At 47.5% G+C, this 15,161-nt stretch overlaps 1 protein-coding gene across 4 annotated transcripts in view; it reads right to left on the reverse strand.

The window, feature by feature from the left end:
* arhgap21a (Rho GTPase activating protein 21a) overlaps positions 1 to 15,161 on the reverse strand; it is an 84,103-nt gene that overhangs the window by 40,789 nt on the left and 28,153 nt on the right. For 2 of the 4 annotated variants that reach the window (XM_030348955.1, XM_030348954.1), the window contains exons 1-2: positions 7,396 to 8,469; positions 996 to 1,187 (exon numbers count right to left, since the gene is read on the reverse strand). In XM_030348955.1, the coding sequence (XP_030204815.1) occupies positions 996 to 1,187; positions 7,396 to 7,713 (510 nt within the window). In that variant the 5' untranslated portion in view covers positions 7,714 to 8,469. Of the gene's footprint in view, positions 1 to 995; positions 1,188 to 7,395; positions 8,470 to 15,161 lie in introns of those variants that run through there. The other 2 variants (XM_030348957.1, XM_030348956.1) reach the window with 1 other exon arrangement.

The raw sequence follows: 15,161 nt of genomic DNA on the forward strand, positions 1-15,161 counted from the left end.
GGGCAGATGAATGTACGAGGCCAGCTTGACGCTTATGTTATCTGGTGGATGACTGGCAGGGAGCCAAGGGGATGATAGTAGTTTAGCATTGAGACTTTTATGCAAAGCATTTCAGAGTGGGTTCAGGGTTTTAGATCCATTCTATTCAAGAGCAGGTAGGAGTTCAGGACATTGTGCTCAACGGACTGCGGACACTGGGGTTGGAGTCAAGAATTTCTTTGGCTCAAACTCCTTAACCACTGGACTGGACCATTCCAGTCCAGTCCACCCTACCAAGACGCATCTTGATAGGGTACTGTTTTTTTCAAAACACTATTTGTCCATATTGAAGTAACAATTCAACATCAGGACAGTGGTGACCAACAGTCGACAAACAGTGGCCCTCAAGATTTTCACATGGACTAAAACCAAATATGACAATTGCTTCAGCTTTAACTGTTGACTTTTCCAAAGGCCTGCATCACATTTGAGAACCCACTATTAGAGATGTGGGCACGATGACCTTGCCAGTAAAAGACATTCATTGTTGTTGATGTATCAGAGCAAGGACTTACGGGAATTCAGCTTTAAAGACCAGGGAAAGATAACATTGACTGACGCAACTTATCCTTATCACGGTTACTCACACACATCATAACTCCCCTATTGTCCCGCTTGTAAAACGAGAACTCGCTTTGACTATTGAGAGGACTTACTACTATGCTTTTACCGAAAGCACACTGATAAAGGCACTAGTCATCACTACTTAAGTCATTCACTAATTTAACAGACAGATGTGTGGTATAAGATCACAGACATGAGATTAAGGTAGGGAGCAGACATATGGGCGGGAACTAACCCATCAGCTTAGCATCCTACAACCCCAACCATTGGAACCTTCCTCGCTCAACGATGCTAACATCCTGGTCGATGTCATTGGGGGGGAATCAAACCCAGACAATTTTTCACTCGAACCCCTGGACTATTCTGGCTATTGCCACGGAACCAGGACTGACCTTGCGGGAGCAGTGGACGGCCGACTCGGGCGGGTAGACGATGAAGTGTCGCAGCGTGAAGCCGAAGCCTTGCGAGGTGCGCTGCAGGCGCAGGGTCTTGGGCCCCGGCCAGGAGAAGGGCTCTTCCTCCTCCCCGCCAGGAGAGGGCGCCGTGGACGTCTCGCTCTGGTCCCTCCCGTCCTTCCGCTTGGCCTGGAGGGAAAGATGGCGAGAGATCAGGAATTTGATTATTTTTCATAATAATTACTACTTTAAACAGGGATTCTTCTGCAAAACATTTCCAAAATCAGGGGAATGATTTTCGACCAAATTATGATTTCTTTGTTGTTTACGTTGTTTTATATTACAGTCAACAGACATTCTTAATATTAAGTTATACGTTGGATTAAATGGATCACATAACCAAATATTTTCTCTGTTGCATGATTAAAAATAAATAATGCCGCTGACATCAATGCCTTACTGTTGTTTCCATCATGTGCTTTAATCTGCCGTGTTAAGCACTTTACACTCTGTCCAGAAACATGCTCTATAAATGAAGTCCCTCTCAGAGGAGGCAGCTCCACAGAGAGGGACTGTTCTCAGCCTCATTACACGCCACCGTTAAATTACAGTCACAAGCCCCGGCCCTGACTTCAATAAGGAGACTCTTCACACACAGGGGAAAGCAGGCATTCAGGATATTCTACAGGGCTTTGGTGGCACGGCCCGACGGTCTAAGGCCCAATGGCTTTACGCTCCAGTCTCTCTGGAGGCGTGGATTTGAATCCCAACATTGCTATACTTCCGCAAACCTTCTTAACCATCTTATTGGAGCTGATACATTGACCTCTCACAGAGAGGAGTCAATAAGGAAGTTCACTCAGGAATTCCTTCACAGATATCTCTCTATTTGGATTGTATTATTGAATTTCTTATTCAATAAAGACAGTTATCAAGAGTACCTTAGTCTAAGCGAACATACCATAACACAACATCACTAGGATTTTGAAAAAGTCAACCCTCCATGAATCAGGATCTCTAATCTATAATACCACCTGGTAATAGTTATAAACAATTTCAATATTCACCTCCATGTGATGCACTAAACCAGGCATCAAGAGAAGCCCAGGTATTGCTCTTGGCCTGAGGTGGCCGTTTAACTCTGTCCCCTTAACACTTTGTAAATCAAGCCTTGAAGCTGCCTCAGTTTACTCCTAATGGCTTGGAACGAAGCACAGCAGTGGTCCCTCATTAGGCATAGCTAACACACCCTCATTATTACTACTGCACCTTCCAAGTCAACTCCACTTTATTTGCACAGCACTTAATCCCTTTTACAATCTCAAAGGGCTCCAACGTGAACGTAACAAAAACAACAACAACGAGTAACGGACCCAAAAAGTCCTGCTAGAGGGATGAGCTGTGCACTGCCAACACACCATCACACCCACACAGCTGTATGTGAGGTTGATCTTCCAGCAGAAACGCTTTGGGATTGCTGCACGCACTAATGGGCCGACAGTCACTCTGTTTATTGTTGACATTGCAACAGCTTAATGCGTTCCCCGTCTACGTAATCACCCCGACCCAGCACTGCCTGCCCCTCGGTAAGCCAGAGAGGCTACGCGGGGACAGGGTGTTTTAGGTCTGCGGTGTTAGTTTTAACATCCTTCAGAGAAGCCAGAGTATTTCCTGGTCTCTAATGACAACAGCGCTCCACGGGAGACTCCATGAGAAAAGCACTTTGTGGACCGCCATGAAGGACTGTGAACGGCCAGGAAAACACAGTACTTATCTAGTTCTCTAACCACTATCGGTTTGTGTGGTTGGTTGTAGGCGGAAGTTAAAGGGAAACCGTAAGCCTCCGTCTGCCACTCGGAATAGCACCTCATGTCACCCATTGGTGGCCGTGGCAACGAGGCCTCTTGCCTCTGATCTAATTGGTTAAGGACGGAACGGAGGAATTGCCTGCGTGGATACCGATTGTTTCTTACTAGATTTGAGACATGACATGAGTTGATCCACAGAGCGTTATATCGTATTTTGGACCCAGCTAGAGACTGCTAGGTCTCAGAATGCCAAGTCAGCTGAGGCAGTTAGTGGAACACCCTAGTTAAAATAACAATAACGATGATGATGAAGATGATGATGATGAAAAAAAAATGCGAGGGAGGAATAAAGTTGAGGGGAAAAATAAAATCGGAATATTCCTGTCATCAGTCATATGAATCTGAGGGTAATACCCGGCATGCAGCTAAATCACTGTATTATCCCAGCCTAGTGGTTGCTTAAGAATGCATGTGGTTCTGCTTACAGCCCCATTAAAAGCAATGGGAGCTGCTGGACTCTGATGGGCAGCGTGATGACAGAACGTAACGGACATTCCTTAACGTCCCTCGTCATAGCGTACTAAATAAAAACTAAGAAAACACCGCCTCGTCACAGACACTTTCGGTCATAGCACACGCGTTCCGTCATCCTCGGGTTCAAACCGCAACACACACACACACACGCACACGGGCGAGAACGCTTGCACACACACTTGTTCTCTGTAGGTTGGCCTTAGTCATGTTAAACTATCTGTTACCTAAAACGTGTTTACGGAGATGGAGAACTCAAAACTGCTTTTGTGTCTCGGAGCGTAACCACGGCAACCAAGCTGAAGAATACAATGAGTCACCTCATGAACCCCAACTCCCCACCCTCTTTGAAACCCTTATTATTTTTCCTGAAGATGATGTTCAGAGACCTCTGGGAAAATATACATAAACATTCAAAGAGTACAATGGCACAGAAACAAAGCACTTGCGTAGGAGTGTTGTGTTAAGAGTGCAAATGATTGAACACGTTTTCCTTCTGTTGTCCATCATTACAGCCTACCCTAAAACACATGCTTCGCGTTGTGCCGGCGAAACGCACATTTATTGTCGCGTTGTGCCGGCGAAATGCACACTTCTTGGACCCCTGCATAACTGCTTGCAGTTCTGTGTGAAGCCATTTTATCCAGTGCAACATCCCAAGATATCCCCCATCAGTCTCTCTCTCTCTGTCCCTCCTTCAATGTCTCTCTCTCTCTCTCTCTCTCTCTCTCTCTCTCTCTCTCTCTCTCTCTCTCTCTCTCTCTCTCTCTCTCTCTCTCTCTCTCTCTCTCTCTCTCTCTCTCCTACTCTCTCTCTCTCTCTCATCACCCCTTCCCACGTACTCTCCAAAATACAATACCAACAAACCCTCGTTTAAAAGCATCCATGGTGGTTTAATTACGCCCCAAATTTAACTTAGCAACCACTCACACACACACAAGCACACACACACAGGCACGGACACACACACACACACACACAGAGGCACATGCACCCACACACACACACACACACACACACACACACACACACACACACACACAACCTCCTGCCACAGAGATGTATATTTGGAGTGGCGTTGCTAAACACAAACAAACCACACAATCACAATAAACAACATCTTGTTCTTCCACTGTCCCCTCCTCTGGTTGTCTGGGCGATCGACATTGGGGAAACCCCAGGGGGAGAGAGAGAGAAAAAGGCGGAGGTGGGGGATGGCTAGGTGTGGTCCCACAGCTGGTGACATCACCACAAATACCCTTCAGACCATATGAATGCAGACAGAGAGAGAGGGAGAGAGAGGGGGGACGAGTGTGGAGGGGAGAGAGCAAGGCATGGAGACAGAGAGAGAGTAGGGGGGGGAGGGGACAAAGAAGGGGGAGAGAGGGGACAAGAGAGGGGAGGAGAAAACGGACAGATTGGGAGTGGTGCACGGCAAGGGAAGAAAATAACAGAAAACTGAGAAAAGAGTTGAGTCCAGAACTAAAGAGAAGAGGAGAGGTGAAGCGAGGGGAAATGTGAAGAGGAGTGGAGGTGAGGAGAGGAATGAGCACAGTAAAGAAAGAGTAGAAGAGAATGAACAATTGGAGGGGAAAGTAGGGGAGGAGAGGAAGGAACAGAGGAAAACAGGAGGTGATGTAATACAGAAAAGAGTGGAGCGGACCAAATTCAGCTCCATCATCTTGCGCTGTTTGTTCCTTAAAATATGCATGGGAAGTTACGCAATTACAGATTAGAGCCATTAGGCCGTCAAACTTTTACCCTGATGTCTGTACACACACACACGTGCAGTCATGCACGTTTGAACACAACCTCTTACAGACACTCGCTTTCTATCTCTATATATAAAACGTGTTGAATTATAGAGCAGGGCTGGCACGTGGACAGGCCTGTCATTCTTTAACGGAAGCCCACCATAACTGTGGTACACTCAGTAAGAACACTACTATTTCTGCCGTTTTTCCAGCTGGAAAATGAAAAAAAAAGGACACAACCAAAGAAGGCCAATGGGATATAGTGCCAGCGTGGTACAAATGTAAAAAGAGAGAGGATTTGAAAGGATGATAGACTTGACTTGCTTGTAGCAAAAGCCGCTAGCCGGTTGCAGCAAGGAAAGAAACGGGACAAAACGAGATGACGGTTCAACATATTTTCCTGTGTGTAGGTGATGTTTCCATCCCATTCTCTACTTAGGGCGCTGTTATACTCCTACCAATTTTACAACTAACCCAACACTGACTCAAAGAGAGATCACAGCCGCAGCCACCACTGAGAAGCAAACCCACCGTTGAAGAGATAAGTATACTGTGTCATGTCTGCCAAGATGTGCCCACCCCACGCTGTTGGCCTTCATTAAAACAGACCTCAGTGTGTTGCTGCAGAGGGGTGAGGCTGATAGGCTAGCTAGCTGCTGGACGCACATATGGCCTGAAAAGCGGCCTGCAGGCTGGCCCATGTGCACGTGTGAGTGCAGTTGTTTGGATGTATGTGTGGGTGTTTGTTTAGATGTGAACTGCATTTCTCCAGGGCTGGCTTTCTCTGTGGGGTGTCTGTGTGTCTCTCTCTCCCTAAGCCTTGCTTGACTCTCCCTCTATGTCCCTCTCTTTCACCTCCCCTCTCTCTCTCTCTCTCTCTCTCTCTCTCTCTCTCTCTCTCTCTCTCTCTCTCTCTCTCTCTCTCTCTCTCTCTCTCTCTCTCTCTCTCTCTCTCTCTCTCTCTCTCTCTCTCTCTCTCTCTCAGACCACAGGCTATTTCTCGCTGGTATTACGCACACTCCTTCCCTCCATCGTAGGAAAGTATGGCTTCACCGTCCGCCCCAGCCCAGAGGTTCAGTCAATGAGATACTTTATTCCAACAGGGCACCGCACCGGATATGGAAAAGCCTATATTTATGTACGTTTTTATTACGTTTGAATGTGAAATATGAATTGCTGTGGGTGTTCTTTTTAGACGGCGAGGGGACGAGACTGGCAGCTCTGAAAATATAAGGGCTGGCTCTTTTGGCAGTTGGAATACATTGAAAATTTAAATCTTACGAGTGTGGTAAAAGTTCACTACTGTGCTTTGTACAAATCGGCCCAACGCTGTGATATTGTATAATTAAATGATACTTAAAGCTAAAACCTTTGGATTTTTATGGTTATAATGATTACAGTAAAGTAATCTCATGATCTGATCTTGAACATGTGAATAGTCAAATATAAGATTTAACATAAATTTAACAATACAGAAAACACTATGACCTGGACACAAGCTTAAATATACCTACATCACCGCAAAGCACACCTATCACCTATCAGCCCGTCAGCCATATCTCTCTCTCTTACAGAATCCAATGTAACTCTTACCGACAAACTCTGATGCTGCCTCTCTGTCCATTAAGACATAGTAAATATAAAACTAGATACTCAACTGGAACTTACAATACAGCTGAAGCATAAATGCATCGCCCTGAGATATTTATGAGCCTGTATCTGTGTTATTTCAATCTGCTCTCTCTGTATGTTATAATGTCGAATCCCGCTAGACACATATCATGTTAATTATGCATGGAACGTTTTCATAATGAGGCTGTGATCTCTCTTTGAGTCAGTGTTGGGTTAGTTGTAAAATTGGTAGGAGTATAACAGCGCCCTAAGTAGAGTGGGATCCATCGCCATAGAACACAAAGGTTCCTTCAGTCAGGAACCAATCTTACCCTAGAACAAACACAGGTTGACTATAGAACCAGCCATACCCTAGAAAACACACAGGGTGACTAAAGAACCAACCTTATCCTTGAAAACACACGTTCCTTCAGTCAGAGAACCAACTTTACCCTAGAACACACACAGGTTGACTATAGAACCAACCTTACCCTAGAAAACACACACAGGTTGGTTATAGAACCAATCTTACCCTAGAACAAACACAGGTTCCTACAGTCAGGGAACCAATAGAAACAAGCTTAATAGAAACAATAGAAACAAGCTTATCCTAGAACCCACTCCCTCTGAGAAGTCAGAGAACCAACCTTTCCCTAGAACACCTAGTTCCCCCTCTCAAGGCTCCACCTTTACCTTAGAACACACACAGTTCCTCCTGGAGGCATCGCGCAGCCGTGCCCAGGACATGCACCTGACGGGGCCGTTGACACCCAGCTCCACGTCCCCCCAGTAGGCCCGGGCCAGCAGCTGGAACCACAGGCAGTAGGGCTCCACCAGACAGCCGTCCACGCCGGCCAGCCGGGCCCAGGGACAGCTGCTCCCGGGGGACGCGGGCGGGGACGGGGACTGCCGGCCCACCACGGTGCCTTCCCGGGTCTCCGCGAGGTCTGGGTCGTCCGTTACCGGCGCAGGCTTAGGGCCCGGCGTCGGCCCGCTCCTCTGGGCCAGCATGGCATCGCCCGGGCCAGGGGCCCGGCGGTGGAAGATAGATGAGAAGGGCCGACGGTAAGCAGAGATGCGGTCCCAGAGATGGCCACCACCTCATAAAGGATTCACCGCTGAATTCCTTGTCTGGGATTGAGAGAGTTTATCTTTATCTCAATGAAATAAACAATCCACCGTCTCTCTGTTTGGCTTTACTCTCTTCACCTTCAGATTACCACAACATGTTCCGATCCGCAGCAGGTGTCCTTTTCCGATCATCCACTTTCCTTCCCCGTCTCCCTGCCTGTCTTCCTCCCTCCTGCTGTCTCTCTTCCATCCCCTCCGATTCCGTTGCCTTCAGTTCCGTTCCGTTCGGTTTCATTCCCAATCCAACTGCAATCGCGTTCCGTTTCCGATCCGTCCTATGACAACCCTAACCCCCCCCGCTAGCCCCGTACGCTACGTCCCGTTCCCGATCCCGCACATTCCGTTCCCCTCCCGCCGCTCTGCCGCTCCTGAGGCTCTGCTCTACTCCGTCCCGCGCCGCTCCGCTCTGCTGATGTGTTCCCTTCTATTCCATTGCGTCAGGTTCCACGGCGCTGTGTTGTGTTGCGTTGGCAGCGCGTCGTGCGGCTCCTCCAGCCATCGGGCGCAGACATGGTGTTTCCACTGAGAGCGCCTCAGAGTTACAACACAGAGCCGTGCCGGGAGTGCGGGCTGGCCCCGGCCAAAGAGACACACCCACATGCGCTCGCTCCCTCACACATTCTCCCTCTCTCTCTCTCTCTCTCTCCCTCTCTCCCTCGCACTCATGTGCATCCTCTCTCCCTCCTCCGCTGTCATACACATTCCCCCTCACACACACACAGTCTCTCTCACATATACACCCCCCCCCTTCTCTCATACACAATCTTCTATTTTCTTTGTCAGACACACACACACACACACACACACACACACACACACACACACACACACACACACACGTATGCATTTCCTCTCCATGTCCCTATCGTACCCTCTCTCTCTTCTTTATCTCTTCCTCTCTCGCCCACTCAAATTTCTAGTAGCTGCGCAAGGCATCACACGCAGTTAATGTGCGTGCACCCTTGGATGTGCGCACATGCGTGTGTCTGTGCATGTGCGTGCATGTGTGTGTGTGTGTGTGTGTGAGCCTGGCAGTGGAACAGGTTGCGGGGCCAGCTGGGTCTGGGTCTTCACAGTGTGAGGAGGAAGCAGTGAAATACTTCTGATGCTGATGAAGACGAGTATGTGGACTTCCGCGCTGCACACACACACCCTGTAGTCCACATGAAGGTAACAGAAGTCTGTCGTCTAATGTAGTAGTTACGTTTTGTAACTTGTTTATGCAGTGCAGTGTAGTGTTAATGCAGGCCAGTATCGTGCAAAGGTTGTAGAGTCTAGAGTAAAGTGGTGTAAATGATTAGCATTATGCATCCTATATTAATGTCATGTTAATATCCAGTCTACTTCAATGTTATGGTATTCACTATATCCAGAAATGGACACCTCGATTTGGTCCAATATACAATGTTATAAAGGCGTCCAATATGGCAAACAATCAGACTGTAACCCCCCCAAAACAAACAGCGAGGGGCTCGACCCTCCTCACAACAACTCATCTGTGTCCATCAGCGGTCGGCCCGCACGCGTGCGTGTCAGGACGAATTCCTCAAACCTTAAACACTCTCCTCTATTTTAACTCCATTTAACACCAGGAGAGAGAGAGAGAGAGAGAGAGAGAGAGAGAGAGAGAGAGAGAGAGAGAGAGAGAGAGAGAGAGAGCTGGGCGAGCGAGGAGAAACCCAGGAGGAAGCCAGGGCGAGGAATGTTCCCTCTCCACATGAAGTTATGAGCATCTTGTTACCACATTCGCTCCGCCGCCCCGATATAGCGCGCGGCATTCCATATGGAAAAAGACGGGGGCCGGAATAGCTCAGCGCGTCCATCTCCGACATTTATGCTATGCGCGTCAAAAGGCCGCGGCCGGCCTGGCCCTCACAAGGGGACGCTCTGTGTTCGAGGCCCAAGACGAGAGACGTTCACGGACAGCTCTCCATGTTGAATGGCTTCTAAAATTAAAGGCAGCCTCTGTGGGGTTTTCCATATTGTTCTGGCTCCTCTGATTATTCCCATGTGAGACGATGATGACAAAAGGATGGACTGTGTGTGGTGATGTGTGTCGAGGGAGCGAGGACACTGGTCGTACTCAGTCTCATACACGCAGCTGGCTGTTCTCGAGGAAGCTGTTTGATGATGTTAAGAGACGGGATTCAGTTATTGAGAATTAGTTAGTAAGTTTTTGTTACGGGACACAACGCCGTGTTAAAATAGTTTCGTTAACACGGGCATAACTAATTCATTGAAGTTTTTGTCAAGCCGTAAAGCGCTGCGTTAATCACAGGCATTGGTGTCCATCTCTCTTGGCTTGACCAACAAGTGTGTCAACAATCTCTTGTTAGAGGTGATGCGCTAGTGTGTGGTGTGAGGATCTTAGTCACCACAGCTGCCACAGATCGTACTGTTATACTCAATATGTTTATCAGTATTCATTGGAATAACGATATCGATAATCATAAGAAAACGATAATAATTAACCAATAATACCACTATTATTGGTTAATTGAAAATGATTCATCCTGAGAGAATAATTTTCTCTAAGGATGGACTCGTGATGAAACATGATCAAACTGCTCTCTGCCCGCGTGCCCCAGCTGGTGGTCCTCGTGGATCCACACATAAACACACTGCAGGGCCTAACACCCAGCCAGGGCTGCCTGGGACAAGGCACTGAGAAGGGGGAGGTTAGGAGGGCTGGCACGGGGCGGCCAGACACGGCCATGGTCGGTGAACCAATGGCATATTAGTGGTGCGCTATAGCTTAACCAGCACCAAGAACAGGAAGTGGAAGTCTGAGGTGTGGGATGTAAGGAATGAAAAATAGACAAAGATCAATGGATGGAGAGATGGATGGATGGATGATGGATTTTGGAGGGATGAATACAGTAAGTCGCTGTTCAACCCAGAATTCCATTCAGAAAGTATTTTGTGACCAACATTCACAGTGTTGTTTCAGATGTTTACATTGCAATGGAAACCAGGCTGTCTAGTCCGGTCCCAGCCGCCCCACGCTCTTATTTTGAAGAGCCTGTAGGTTTTATTAGTTGATTAACTCTGGATCTGATTTGTATAACAATGCGAAAGGGGCCCTGTATGTGCAGCACTGTGGGTCACCGGAGTTCAGGAGAGAAAGAACTTCTTTCTCTCTTTCTTCTGGAACTCAGAAGGAACAGAAAGAATGAGGAAGGAACGAAGGAGAGGAAGAAAGGAAGGACGGAAAGAAAGTTTCTTAGGATGTGATGTGCTGTTGTGAGCAAGCAGTTTTACGTGTGTGTGTGTGTGTGTGTGTGTGTGTGTGTGTGTCTGTGTGTGTGTGTGTGTGTGTGTGTGCGCGCGTGTGCGCATGTACATGTGTGTGTGTGTGCGTGTGTGTGTGTGGGAGTGCAAGAGCAGAAAGAAAAGAGAGAAAGTCTTGCATCGGGGGGATTAGGGGTCTTTTCAGGCCCACCGCTGGGTGTCGGGGGGGGGGGGGGGGGGGGGTATCTGGACCGTGTGCATGTGGGCCCGTGAGGTCCAGCTTACTGTAACAAAGGACCGGCTAATGAAGGCCCCGCAACAGCCTGTCGCCAACCCTGCCCACAATACGCCACCTTAAAGCCCCTCCGTCCACCACCCTGATGGGGGGGGGGACCGCCCTCCACACCCCCCCACCGTGGAGTACCCTGGTACGGACAGCAGGTGGCTCGGATGTAGACCAGGCTCAGGGTGGAAGGATTTGGCTCCAATTAATCACTTTGGATGCGTCTGGACGGGGGAAGTGGCAGCGAGGGGCCGGGCTGATCCGGTGGTTAGGGGGTTAGGTTCTCAGCCAACGGGCTCGGGGGTTCAGCCCTCAATCTTTGAGCGAGCGGCCCTCTGACTCCGACCGGCGTCTGCCATGACTCCACATCTGCATCACTGGAAGTCACTTTGGATAAAAGAGAATACTACATGACGTCGTTGGTTGGTTTGGAAGTATTTTGCTCTTCCTCTGCCAATGCTGGGAGACGGTGATATGGGAACAGGAACTGTGAGAATTCAGTCAGTGTTTCGTTTATTTTTGTAAGGAGGAGGATAAGGAAAAAAGCCTGCTTTTAATTTGTTTGCAGTGTAGTCCAACAGCAGGTTAGTCTTACCTCCAGTCTAATCACGTCCAAGAACTTCGGATGCAAGTTCTTGGAAAACAGCTCTGAAAATATTTCATTTCTCGGCACGGGTGTTCAGTCTGGGGTCCGCAGAGAACAGTAGAAGCTATTGTACACGACAAGAGTCTGTCATGCACTTCTTCCCAAAGCTGTTGTGCAAACTGTAGGAAATACCAAGTATGTCCTAAATGATATATGGTTAAGCCAAATTATATGCAATTGAAAGTATCATTTTACCAGTAAAAAAGTAAAAAGGCACATTCTTTGTGAGTTCTCATGGCAAAGAAAACACTTGAGGTTTACAAAACAAGCAGTGAGTGTTTGTGAGCTGTGAATATCACAGAAAGTTGTGTTTTATCGAGAGTTATTAAAGCCTAGCTCCGCAAAACTAACCTCAAAACAACTGGACTGACTTTTGGAGACCAACCATGCACAGATTGCACCGTGTGTAAGACTGTCTCCCTTGCCAGGCAAGAAAAAGTTAGCAAATGCGAAGTGACCCAAGAAAACGCAAACTCAGGCCACAGATTACCGAGCGATGTGAGCATTTTGAAAGAGCCTGAAAGATCGCTAGAGCCTCCGCAGTTCACTGGGCGTCAGGCAGAGCCAGGAGAAAGGGGGATTTCCTCCAAGACAGCACTGCCTCTCATGCCGCTGTTGCTGCTCACCCTAGGAGCACAAAGGGGGAGGATTGAGGGCTGGAGGGGTGGAGGGCTGCACTAGTAACAGCAGCGACGAGGGGCTGAATAGAAGGGGATACGCAATGAAGAAAATAACCTGGAGCAACAGAAATACAGATCCAAGGGTTTTTTTATATGTAGTATCAAATACAACACATCAAATTAGGGCAAAGAGAGAATTTTGAATATGCACTTTTATTGTGTGATCTCTCCTACTCCCCCCTCTCTCTTCCTTTACTTCCACCTTTTAAATTAAGAGACTGGATCGATGTAAAATGCTTTTATGAAGAATATCACTATCATATACTTCACTATCATAGACATTATGATACTTTACTCCCATTGACATCGAGTCATTAGCATCTTATCGCAAAGATTTACGGGTAAGTCTGACAACAATCAAAGCAACTACTAGTATTGCTGCAGACACAAACTGCTGCATGAGCAGGTTTCTAAAGGCCTCTATACTTCTAGCTCTGTGTGCAACACTTAGTCAGCAATAGCGATTGCTGAAGCAATAGCAGTAGTTAGTCATCCGATTGAAACCATACTGCTAAACATAATCACAAACGGAGGCAGTTACATCAAATACACACAAACATCATTTATCTTATGCTTTTTGTGCAAAAATGCAGTGCAATGGTTCAAACATACACCTGCGATGTGTAGCAACACAAACCAGGGATGGAATCACTCAGACACTGTAACACATTCAGGAGGTCGGACCAACAGGTCGTGGCTATTGGAGAGGATCCCATATCATGGCTGTACAGTTGGACGGTTTTGATCGTAAATGCTATGAAAGATTATTGTGTGCGAAGAGGGTTTAGGCACTGCCATCGACAACGTGGTAAACTCTCACGAGCAGCAACTAGAGAGGGTGTGGGGCGCTGTAAACACGCCCAGATAACTGTCGATAAGCAATGCTGGTCATTATATCTGAACAAGCAGTGAATTACAAAGTACCCTGTCCTGGACAATAGCCTTACCAAAACACTACATAACTGGAGACGCTCATTGAAGACCGGACACCCGTGAATAAACCTGTTAGGCAGCAATAACTTCATCAAAGTCTATGCGTGCTCCTGAAATTCTTAGCTTGCTAGCACCAGTGCTACCCCCTAACAAAGCAAGCGTACAGCCCTGCATACGGAGGGACACCTAACTGTTTCCGTCCTGTACAGACGTGGAGAAGCACGGCGGTTTTCCACAGCGGCTGAAAGAGGTCTTTTAGCCCAGGATTCCTCTGTGTCCGTTAGCCGTCAGTAGAGCTGTGTAGCCTCGCTGTAAGCAGACCTCAAAATGTAAGGCTGCGCTTTGACAGAGCTGCTGTTAAGTGGTCCAATTTTGTGTGAGGAGGGGATGTCTAGACCTACCTGACTAAGGTGGAAATACACTGGATGAGTTGTGTCGCTCACACCGTGGTACAGTGGTCAAACAGCCAGATCAGATATCCCCTTTTACCAAGTCTGTTCTTCAGACATGGTTAGACATGAATGGGTGTCTCTCAGTTAAGGGGATTTAGAAAACAACAGACCAATATTAGAACAAAAGCAAAAATAATGCGTTGCCTCTCTCGCTTCCCAAGCTCTGATCAACATCATACTTCGGTACCCCACTGGTATTCCACTCTTGTTGTTTTTGTAACAACTGGAACTTGTTAATGTTGCTGTTAGCGTTTACTGTCTAGATAGACCCGTTCCAAACACGCACTTGAGCAACACCACACAATGAATCCGGATGTCCCTTCTGGGATCAATAAAGTTTGATCATATCTCCTCTTCCAAGCTATCAGCTGCTGTCTCGTGTCTCGGTAGTATTTTTCAATGCATGTTTGAAATATGCAAGACATCTATCCAGCTTCCAGGAGAGCGGCTCTTCAGGCCTATAAATACTCTCTAAACACGTGTTGGAATATTAAATATTCATCTTGATACGAGGCTCTTCACATTACGGTGTCTGGCACATGTGCTTGTAAAAGGCCATAGCGATATCAGTAGCGGTATCCATAGCGCTAGCAACAGAAATAGCAGCAATGGTAATAGCAATAGAAAAAAGAAGAAATAATGAGAAAAGGCATTGATGCAAAATACAGCCCTCATAAATGCCAAGTTGAGCAATCCCAAGCACCGACATCAACCAGGTTTCACAACAGGCCTTTACAACGCTGTTCCCATGCAGCCTCACCCAATGTGATGTATTTATTCTAGTATTTTCCATCCATAGTGTTGATTGATGTGTCCGTGAGTGTGTGTGTGTGCATGTGCAGGCAGCCTCCCCTGTGCGGCCGTCGTACCGGCAGTCACATGAGGACCGCGTTGAGTCCTCAGTATTCCTAACGACCAGAGGCCCCCCTTGTGTTCAACGTGTGTGTGTTTGTTGTGCTCGCTTACGTCCTATCAGGGCCCATGCCCACATCATATGCATATTCTGTCTGTTTTTCTTTCCCCCCTCAGCTGCTAGTGGTTTAGGGGGCGGCGGGCGTGTGTGGTGTGTGCAGCGCTGGACAGTGAAAGCTTGAAGTCTGTCC

The sequence above is a fragment of the Gadus morhua genome, chromosome 23 (assembly GCF_902167405.1).
Source record: "Gadus morhua chromosome 23, gadMor3.0, whole genome shotgun sequence".
NCBI classification, from domain to species: Eukaryota; Metazoa; Chordata; class Actinopteri; order Gadiformes; family Gadidae; genus Gadus; species Gadus morhua.